The sequence below is a fragment of the Onychostoma macrolepis genome, chromosome 12 (assembly GCF_012432095.1).
Source record: "Onychostoma macrolepis isolate SWU-2019 chromosome 12, ASM1243209v1, whole genome shotgun sequence".
Taxonomy (NCBI): domain Eukaryota; kingdom Metazoa; phylum Chordata; class Actinopteri; order Cypriniformes; family Cyprinidae; genus Onychostoma; species Onychostoma macrolepis.
The window spans coordinates 6,295,218-6,306,183 of record NC_081166.1 but is presented as its reverse complement, the minus strand read 5'-3'; the positions used below and the strand labels follow the sequence as shown (position 1 = coordinate 6,306,183).

Genomic DNA, 10,966 nt, shown 5'->3' with positions numbered 1-10,966 from the left:
GCCCGTTAGATGAAGCGCGCTGTCCGGGATGGCTCCATTCAGCCAGGTTTCCGTGAAGCAAAGCGCAGCGGAGTTTAAAAAGTCCTTGTTTGTGCGGGTGAGGAGTTGTAGTTCGTCTGATTTATTTGCCAGGGAGCGGAGATTCGCCAGATGAATGCTCGGCAGTGGAGTCCTAAACCCGCGCTGTCGGAGTTTCACGAGCGTGCCAGCACTCTTCCCTCACTTGCGTCGCCTGGGTCGCCTGGAGCGCTTGTATAGGAACGCAGCTCCTCCGATTAAAATGTCCAGTAAAAGGTCTGAATGCTCAAATGTAGGCAGAAAGTTATTTGGTGTGCCGTTTCTGATGTCCAGGAGTTCGTTTCTAGTAAAGCTGATAGGGAAAAGGTTGCTTAAGACAGGACAAACAAACAAAAAAAGAACAAGTACCAAGCAGCGACAAACCATGACTGCCATCTGCGGTGCCATCTTGAGTACATGCCTATTGTTAGGATAAAAGAAAAACACCAGCTAGATTGTGAAATTAAGTGTTTTATACCTGCACTGCATGTATGAGAAAAAAAAAAATTCATTTCACAAACGAAGTGATCATGCGTCCTCTTGCATTAAGCACAGGGTACATATGCGTCATCCTACTTTAAAATGTCAAAAGTCCCTGTTTTCTAAACTCAGAAAGGTTAATTAGTAGACTGAACCATACCCCACCCATACTGTGGGGTATGGGTGGGGAGAATTTATGGTATGTCTAAGATATGAAAAAAAAAAAAAAAAAACTTGTTTGAAGTACTGCTAAAAAAACAAAAAGAAACAACAAGAAAACAAACTCCTAAGTCAACTATGTTCCGCGTACCATTTAAAAAGGATAAGAATCACATCACTGTATTTATTTTGAACTGTTGAAGAGACAATCACCCTAATATACTCTACAGCAGCATTTCATCTCAGGTAAAGTTCATCTCATCTGGCTCCACTCATTCTTTCAGTCATCCTTTGATATAAATTATTATACAGCAATGTTTTTGTGATGTGTTTCTTTACTTTTAATCCTTGTATACTGATAAATTGTTTGGCAAATTCTGTTACTGTTGCAGTGAAAATGTAGATTTTATTAATATGTGCTAAAAAGAAGGATACCACTTTATCAGTTCAATACTAGTTTTTATTGCCGCTGAGAGGAAACATTTACATGTTTAATCAGTTGAAACATTCATATGCACAGTATGCAATAGATCACACTGATATGTAATATATGATTATTTTATGATAGAGATATTATAAGTAAGATTTTGCAGATATGCATGTTTTGCTTGACAGGATTAGATGAAAGCTCCTTCCAAACTTTAATTTAGAACTTAGAATATTACATCTTCAACCTTAATATATTATCAAGAATATTGTTTTTTTTTGTTTTTTCATTTCAGTTTTACATCTTCATGAGCAGTTTGCAAAAATGAGGTTTCTAATCTTATTTTGTGTGACACTACTGCTGCTGAATAATGGTAAGTTTCACATCTATAAAAAATGCCAACCTGTTGCCAAGAAACTGTCACACTATTAAATAAGAGAACTGAAAAGAAGCTTTTGTATTTAACAGGTGAAAGAATCAAAGGACAAACATCAGGTAGGCTAATCATTATACTTGGGGTCTGCTTTGTCATGAATTACAATCCTTCAGTTCTTCCCCTTTAAGTAAAATATATTCTTTCAAAACAATTTGCTGCTCAAGGTACTGTATCAGGGTTTTGGATTCACAAAATGCTCAACATAACCTCTAATCAATTTTGCTGTCTTTAGGTATTAACAGTCAATTTATTTAAGTGGACATATTTCGTCTTAATGCACTCAACACTCAAAAACGTTCTTGTCAAAGTCAAGATGCTCAGTAATCTTAAAAATATTGAATCGAAATTATATCATCACTATGCTTCCTGGCCATTCATTTATTGGCAAATCAAGCTGCAAAAAAAAAATTTAAATAAAAAAATTCCAGTTGAGGAAAGAAATTATGGTAACACTTTATTTTAGGGTCTCTTAACTAGTTGTTTATTAGCATGAATATTACTAGAATATTAGCCATTTATTAGTAGTAATTAAGCACATATTAATGCCTTATTCTACACAAATTTATTCTACATCCTTAAGCCTACCCAATACCTAAACTTAACAACTACCTTACTAACTATTAATAAGCAGCAAATTAGGAATTTATTGAGGGAAAAGTCGTAGTTAATAGTGAATAAGTGTTCCCTGTTCTAAAGTGTTACATTTTGTCTCTTGATACTACTCTCTTAGATACCACAACATCCAGCACTGACCCATGCTATGAATATACAGTTCTGGATAACTCATGGAGAGACGTGCGTTATGAGCCAAACGGTGACCATGATGACAGTCTTGTTGAATGGAATGGCTGGTATCGGCTGTATTTGAATGGAGAAAGTGCTCATATGTCTGAGTGGTGTGTGAGCCACACAAACTGTGGCGGTGCTGCTGCACTGTATCTCAATGGTTCTCATCCACAAGTCGAGGATGGGGTGGTGACCCTTGAAGTGCTGGGATATCATCCAAGGGGCGAGTGTGACGACTATAGATCCACCCCCATACAAATCAAAGCCTGTCCAGGAGATTATTATGTCTATAAACTTGTCAAACCTGATGAGTCAGTCAGAGGGCCTTCATACTGTGCAGGTGCAGTTTGTGTTTTTTTTTCATTGTGAAATGCTATTACAATTTTAAATAACTATTTTCTGAGCTATTATAATTGAAAATGCAATTTATTCCTGTGATCAAAGCTAAATTTTCAGCAATCATTACTCCAGACTTCAGTCTCACATGCTCTTATAGAAATGATGTTGATATGCTGATTTGCTCAATAAATATTTATTATTATTATTGTTAAAAATACATTTTTATTTATTTATTTTTTGTTTAAATATGTTCCAAAGTTTAAAGTAAAAGGTAAAAGAAGCTAAGTATTTTTTTTATTTATTTTTTATTATTCTGCAAGAATTCATTAAATCAATCAGTGACAGTGAGTTTTACAATATTACTGTTTTACTTATTATTATTATTATTATTATTATTGTTATTTATTTTATCAAATAAATGCAGCCTTGGTGAGCACAAGAGACTTCTTTCAGAAACATGAACAAATCTTAGATCTCTGTATCAAAGTTTAATATTAGTTTTCATTATATTTTTTTTATCATTATTATGAAATATGCCTACTTTTAGCCAGTTAGACTTAAGATACTCATGCTACATTATTGTGCATTTCGGATATAATACAGGTGCTGGTCATATAATTAGAATATCATCAAAAAGTTGATTTATTTCACTAATTCCATTCAAAAAGTGAAACTTGTATATTATATTCATTCATTACACACAGACTGATATATTTCAAATGTTCATTTCTTTTAATTTTGATGATTAGAGCTTACAGCTCATGAAAGTCAAAAATCAGTATCTCAAAATATTAGAATATTTACATTTGAGTTTGAATAAATGACCATCCCTACAGTATAAATTCTGCGTATCTCTTGTTCTTTGAAACCACAATAATGGGGAAGACTGCTGACAATGATCCAGAAGACAAACATTGACACCCTCCACAAAGAGGGTAAGTCACAGAAGGGCATTACTGAAAGGTGTGGCTGTTTACAGAGTGCTGTATCAAAGCATATTAAATGCAAAGTTGACTGGAAGGAAGAATTTGTGTAGGAAAAGGTGCACAAGCAACAGGGATGACCGCAAGCTTGAGAATATAGTCTGAATCTGGAGTCAGTGCATCAAGAGTCACCACGCTCAGACGACTTCAGGAAAAGGGCTACCAAGCCACTTCTGAACCAGAGACAACGTCAGAAGCATCTTACCTGGGCTGTGGAGAAAAAGAACTGGACTGTTGCTCAGTGGTCCAAAGTCCTCTTTTCAGATGAAAGTAAATTTTACATTTCATTTGGAAATCAAGGTCCCAGAGTCTGGAGGAAGAGTGGAGAGGCACAGAATCCATGATGCTTGAAGTCCACAGTCAGTGATGATTTGGGCTGCCATGTCATCTGCTGGTGTTGGTCCACTGTGTTTTCTGATGTCCACAGTCAACGCAGCCATCTACCAGGAAATTTTAGAGCACTTCATGCTTCCTTCTGTTGACAAGCTTTATGGAGATGCTGATTTCATTTCCCAGCAGGACTTGGCACCTGCCCACACTGCCAAAGGTACCAAAAGCTGGTTCAATGACCATAGTGTTACTGTGCTTGACTGGCCAGCAAACTCGCCTGACCTGAACCCCATAGAGAATCTATGGGGTATTGTCAAGAGGAAGATGAGAGACACCAGACCCAACAATGCAGATGACATACATATGACATACTTTTCATTTTCATACTTTTCAGTTTGGCCGAGATTTCTAAAAATCCTTTCTTTGTATTGGTCTTAAGTAATATTCTAATATTTTGAGATACTGATTTTTGACTTTCATGAGCTGTAAGCTCTAATCATCAAAATGAAAAGAAATAAACATTTGAAATATATCAGTCTGTGTGTAATGAATGAATATAATATACAAGTTTCACTTTTTGAATGGAATTAGTGAAATAAATCAAGTTTTTGATGATATTCTAATTATATGACCAGCACCTGTACTGAATCAAATTTGCACTGAAAATTATAGGGCAAATTCTCTAACATTCACACAGTGCAAAACTCATGCAGCTTTTTCAACAAGCACATAAAATCCAGTTGAACCAAAATGCACTGAAATATTGCTGCACAATGCATAATAATTTCTTTACTGAATCCAGTGGCAAAACAATGCAAAGAAATGCTGTCACCAGTCAATGTCAATAAAGAACTAACAATATTTTTCTTTCTTATCAGTTGCTTTCAACAGCCTCAGCAATGATCCTTGTTACAGCTATCAGTCTCTGGATCATCCCTGGAGAGCCACGAATGAAAGTGGAACATTGATTTGTGATGAGTTTTTCTCCATGAGCGGCTGGCACAGACTTTTCTACAATGGAATGGACATCCGAATGCCAGAGAGCTGTGTTGGTTTGTACAGCTGTAATGGATACTACAGTCTGTGGCTCAATGGTCCTCATCCTCAGATAGAAGATGGAGTGGTGACCATAGAGGTCTGTGGGTCTTATGATGCAGGCTGCTGTGAATTTGTTGGTGTACCCATCAGGGTCAAAGCCTGCCCAGGCAATTACTACGTGTATGAATTTGCAGAACAATCCTGGTGTACAACGTACTGTATAGGTACAGTTTTTAAATAGCCTTTGGATTATTTCTTTAAATGTGTCTTTCTTGTTTATGTCGAAATGTTCAAATTGCTTCCTTTCAGATGTCAGCACTATATCACCGACAGCTTCCTTTACAACTTCAGCTGTGACCGCATTCAACATGACTTTGCGTAGGTTGACATAAGGTCAAATTCATTCAATTCCCAGTTGAGTTGATAAAATGCGTCTAAAACCTAATTGGGGCTCTTTACATTTTCATTAGAATTTTGAAAGAGTAATATAAATTTTTGAAACTATAACAGTCATGTGCAATATGTATTGATTCTCACTGACTGTTTCTGTTGTTTGTTCTCAACAGCTGTAACCGACACAGATGACGACCCATGCAATAACTACAGCATTTTTGACGACCAAAATAGAAGCCCAGATTATTACTTTTTTCATCATAATCTGATAAATGGATATGATGACACTCGTGAATGGCATGGCTGGTATCGACTCTTTATTAATGGATCGAGTGCTCAGATGCCTGAGTTGTGCTTCAGTTATATGTCATGTGGACGTTTTAGTTCTCTGTGGCTTGGTGGCCCTCATCCTGAGATAGAAGATGGAGTGGTTACTCGTGAAGTCTACGGCTCTAATTATCAACGGTGCAGTTACTACAGATCTGACCCAATCCAAGTCAAAGCTTGTCCTGGAAATTACTATGTCTACAAACTTATAATGCCAGATCGATTCATCCCAGCCCCTGCATATTGTGCAGGTACAGTCATTCTCCTTCATATTGTACAACAGCATGGCATGCTGTCACAATATAAAATTCTATTTTGTCAGCAACATTTGAACATTTGTTATTGCAATATTAGATTATTTTATTTTTATATTTTCAGTTTTAGAAATGTTATGTTTTTTGTCATTTTTTGTTAGTTGTTTATATATGTGTGTGTGTGTGTGTGTGTTAGTTTTAGTAATGTTTAGTACTTCAACTTATTTCAGTTATATTCCATTTCATTTCAGTTAGTGAAAATAACTCATTTGAACAGTAAAACAATTATTAAACACACAACAATTCAGGAAACACCAAAATATAAACGGTTAACATCAGTCCATTGTTTTGACCAATACTTATTGTAAATTATGAAGTTTATAAAATTGTATATAAAACTAAGGTGCATGTTATCATTTCTGGCTTATGTATATTTGATACGCTTTCTCAGATATATAATTTTTATAATTTAGCACGTAAAAATGCATCGAGTATAAAAAAGTGATTGCAAAAGTAAAAGTCTTGGTGTTTGAAAACAATTTACAAAACCACTGCTGGAGCAAATACACATCTGTGTGCACAACCACACGACTGATACATAGACCGTGTGTCAACTAGCAACTTGCTGTGAATAATAAATAACTATGTACTCTCTTTCATTTTCCTTAACAGTTGTTCTCCCCAGTCCACCAAGTTTTGACCCCTGCTACAGTTATAACAGTCTGGATGAGCCATGGAGAGCAAATACTATTCCTGTGATTGGTGATTGGACTAATTTAAGATGCGATTATGACGTCGACTGGAACGGCTGGTACAGGCTCTTCTACAATGGTCAGAGTGTCCAGATGCCAGAGTCATGTGTTAGTAGAGACATGTGTGGCACTTTTCACCCACTTTGGCTCAACGGCCCTCACCCACAGCTGGAGGATGGAGTGGTCACACGACAAGTCTGTGGTTTCGGATGGAATGACTGCTGTGGTTACATATCTCGTCCCATACGAGTCAAAGCTTGCCCAGGAAACTATTATGTGTATGAGTTTGTCAGGCCGCTATTGTGTGCAGCTTACTGTGCAGGTAGACACATTGTGCTGTGTTCCTTTTAATACATAATATAAAAAATAATCATTTAAAAAGATTGACAGTATTGTGTAATTATTTGTCCCAGACCTTACCCAGACATCAGTGTACACAACAGCAACAGAGGCAATCTCACTCACAGAATCCAGGGGTAAAGTATTTCATATCATATGTTCATGCATTGCTGCAGAACATTTGTATGGCTACATGACACGCTCTCACAAAAGTATGGCTAAATTGTGGAGACATACCATCAAACACGTCTAAACAAACTTGAAGTTTGCTCCAGCTTTTGTCATTAATCCTGTTGTTCTCCTCTTAGGTGAAGGGAACCCATGTCTTGAGCTCAACTGCACTGAGAATGAACAGTGTGAAGAGAAACATGGTGTTTACGGCTGTACCTGCAAGGAAAACCATCACAGATCTCAGCATGACGCCTTTGGTTAGACTCATTCCACAACTACATTTCAATGTTGTTTCTATGATTATAGTTTTGTTTTTGACATTCTCTTGGATGTTTTCTCTCTCAGATTTGATTGAAACCTGTGAAAGCAGCTATGGTTCCATGTCTCTGTCTCGCTGTCAGCTTTTTGAGGCTGGTTTTCCTTCTGACATCTTACACCTCAATGACCCCAACTGCAGAGGAACAATCCGGAATGGCAGAGTGGAGTTCTTTTTTGACAACAATGACCACATCTGTGGCACAAGTCTTGTGGTATAGGATTCATTATGTACATCCATGAATAGTCAACAAATCATTTGATTTGATTTATTTATTTTGTAAATCATACTTTAAAAAGTCCCTTAAAGCACAAATATTCAAATAATATGTCCCTACAGGCCAATGGCACCCACTTCATCTATAAGAACGTTATTGTGGGGGAGCCAAACTCAGCTGGACATCTCATCAACAGGGAAAGTATTCTGAAGCTTTCTTTCAGCTGTGTTTACTCACAAAGCCAAACACTCTCCATGAACATCAACCCTCTGGAGAGGTGGGACTCACCTATTATGAAGAATAAATACATTCTAAATGCATCTCTGAATTGTCTCTAAATTGCTAATTATTTCAACAGCACTGTGCACGTGAACCTTGCTGCTGGTCAAGGGACATATCAGGTCAGGATGATTCCATATCAGGATGTTGAATTCTCCCACCCCTTCGCTGGTAGTGTGAACGTAGAGCTGAATGAACAGATTTTTGTGGAAGTTCGTGTTGATGGAGTTGACAGCCATCAGTTTGCCTCAGTGATTGACACATGTTGGGCTACACCTGTGAATGATCCTTATTACCCTCTTCGTTGGGACCTCATTACTGACATGTAAGCTGTATGTTAATTTAATTTAAAATATAATATTGATTTTTTTTTTTTTCTGTTTTAATTTGTCTATTTAATTTATTTATTTTAAAATGCATCTTTAATGTAAGGTGTGCAAACAGTGCATTTTTAGTGTTTTTTTTTTATCTTTTATTTATTGTACATGAATATATATATATATTTTTTTACAATTTTCATGAGAACTCAACAACTTATATTTGGTTTATATAAATTAACCAAAATAAAAGTTAATGGTTTTTCTTTTTTCCATTTGTTTTTAATTCAGTTTTAAAAATTCACAACACTGGAAACACTGACAACGAAAGTGTAGCAAGGCCCCCAGATTTCTTTATTGTCCATATTTTTAACTTTTAAAACTGTATAGACATAAAAAAGTAAAACTGCCAAACACAACAAAACTTTTAAACCTTACTCAAATTAAAACAGAAAATATAAGAAATAAAACCTGAATCAATATTTAAAAAAAAAAAAAAAAAGCAGTAACATATTAATTAAACTAAAACAACTCTGCAGTGCATATACAACAACAGAGGTAATCCCTCCATTGTTATTGTTTTATGGTATATTTTATTAGATATCTCAGATTTCTTTTTTGATTTAATGATTATCATTATGGATATTCTCAGGTGTCCCAATTCAAATGACAAAGTGGAGCTTCTGCAGAATGGTGTTTCCACATCCAGCCGTTTCTCCTTCAGCATGTTTATCTTCATTTCAAACTCCACAAAGATTTACCTGCACTGCGCTATTCACCTTTGCTTTCTGACAGACAATGACTGCTCAGTGGTGAGTGTACAAATCCTGTCACAACATCAAATGTTTCAGATACTTCTTTTGGGTGTATAAGGAGTTCACCTAATGGATACCTGTGGCTGTTTTCTGCTGATGATGTTTGTGACAAAGATGAAAATCATTTGATGACATTAACTGACATATGACTTGAAAGTCCTGTTTTTGTTACTTTTAGCACTGTGACTCTGAACACCTCCACAGAGAGGTCAGATCTGTGGATTTATGTGACAGTACTTCCATATCTGTGGGTCCTTTGATGCTGTCTGATGGTAACAAAGGTGATTTATGGAATTAAAATAACAAAACAGTTGTGTTGTATCTTGCTCATGCATATCTGGCATATTTTATGTTTGCAATCGATCACAAATCATACTTTGCATTTCCTCTTCATAGGTGTGCAGGTCTCAAACCAAGTGCGGGCGTCCAGGGCTCCAAATCTGTGTGCTTCTCTTATGATATTACTCATTTCTATAAGTGTTCTGACATTCTTCTAGAATGTTCCCACTAATAATAATTTTAAGGATTCTCCCTGTAATCTATGTTTGATGGATTTAGCACTGGTACTATATTCACTTTACTGTATGTAATTCAAACCTCCTTATTTTAAAAAATATTAAAATAATACAGACATTGCTGAACTGAATTTATTTTGCTAAATGTAACTAGTCTCTTTACTCATACGAAATGGAATATACAAAATTGTATGTTTAAATAAACTGATTAAACTGCTTTCTGAAAACATTTTTTTTTTTACTAAAAAACAGAAACCTGCTGTATTTTATCCTGCATTTAAACCCTTATACACTATAAATAGTGTTAGATTATGCATTATTTGGTTCAGTTGAACCTAAAGATCATCTTTCAACAGCAAAATTCCCTGTCAACATTGTGTTCACATGCCGATAACCCACTCATATTATAATTTCCTCATACATTTGTCCTTATACTGAAGATTGTGTGTATTATTTTCATATACATAACAGCACATAACTGTACTCTATACATAAAACCTTAACCCTTGTGCGGTCTTTGGTCATTTCTGAGTGGAGAATTTTACAATTTGAATTTTTAAAAATCGTAGCTTTACCAGAATGGTACGAAACTCAGTCACTTTTATGGCACTTGGTATGTGAACACAAAAAAATAAATTGAGGGCATAATTCGAAAAAGCTAAGTGGTCGTAAAACAAAATAGTTTCAGTCAAAAATGACCGACCATAGGAAATGAATGGGAAATTGGAAAAAATTAAATAAAATACAGAAATTTTTTGTGTGTACAATCTACAAATCCCCAAAAATGCAGAAGAAAAATGCACAGCAATGAAGGGGTGAAACTCTAAAACATCTAGAGTGCAAAATCAACATCCACTCACACACACTTGTACAACACATCCCAATGAACTGGTGTGCCTGTAACACAACAACTATGTAAAATAAAATCAATAATTGAACTACAATGCAGTAAAAACAGCAAGGAATGGGTTATACTCTAAAACATCAAGAGTGTAAAACAGATACATCCACTCACACACACACACACACACACACACACACACTATTATACACACTCAAATTAATTGGTATGGCTATAACCATATAGCCAAAATGAGTTAGAAGACTGAAATAAGAGGTTGAAATCAGATCAGACCCAGAAGGATTAGGCTCTGATAAAGCATTCCTGTTCATTTTTGTTACATTTGTATAGAGTTTTAATGTTTTGAGTAACAAAATGCTTTCTGTGTTCAGGGT

General features: G+C 35.7%; 1 protein-coding gene across 1 annotated transcript; it reads left to right on the top strand.

Annotated features, from left to right (window-relative positions):
- The first annotated feature begins 653 nt into the window (after nt 1–653).
- Nucleotides 654–9,712, top strand: LOC131551514 (uromodulin). The gene is made up of 15 exons (XM_058794519.1): nt 654–942; nt 1,419–1,471; nt 1,576–1,618; nt 2,290–2,685; nt 4,876–5,259; nt 5,345–5,413; nt 5,617–6,006; nt 6,682–7,101; nt 7,409–7,528; nt 7,617–7,801; nt 7,927–8,081; nt 8,163–8,408; nt 9,053–9,212; nt 9,394–9,496; nt 9,612–9,712. Exons 2-15 carry the CDS (start codon nt 1,448–1,450, stop codon nt 9,710–9,712), a joined length of 2,796 nt encoding a protein of 931 aa, XP_058650502.1. The 5' UTR covers nt 654–942; nt 1,419–1,447.
- Nucleotides 9,713–10,966: the final 1,254 nt, after the last annotated feature.

Excerpts from the sequence above, each read along its gene's own strand:
- LOC131551514 (XM_058794519.1), top strand. The coding sequence starts at position 1,448 with ATGAGGTTTCTAATCTTATTTTGT. Across the intron at positions 2,686-4,875 it reads AGGGCCTTCATACTGTGCAG|TTGCTTTCAACAGCCTCAGC; the intron begins GTGCAGTTTGTG and ends CTTTCTTATCAG. Across the intron at positions 7,802-7,926 it reads TCTGTGGCACAAGTCTTGTG|GCCAATGGCACCCACTTCAT; the intron begins GTATAGGATTCA and ends ATGTCCCTACAG.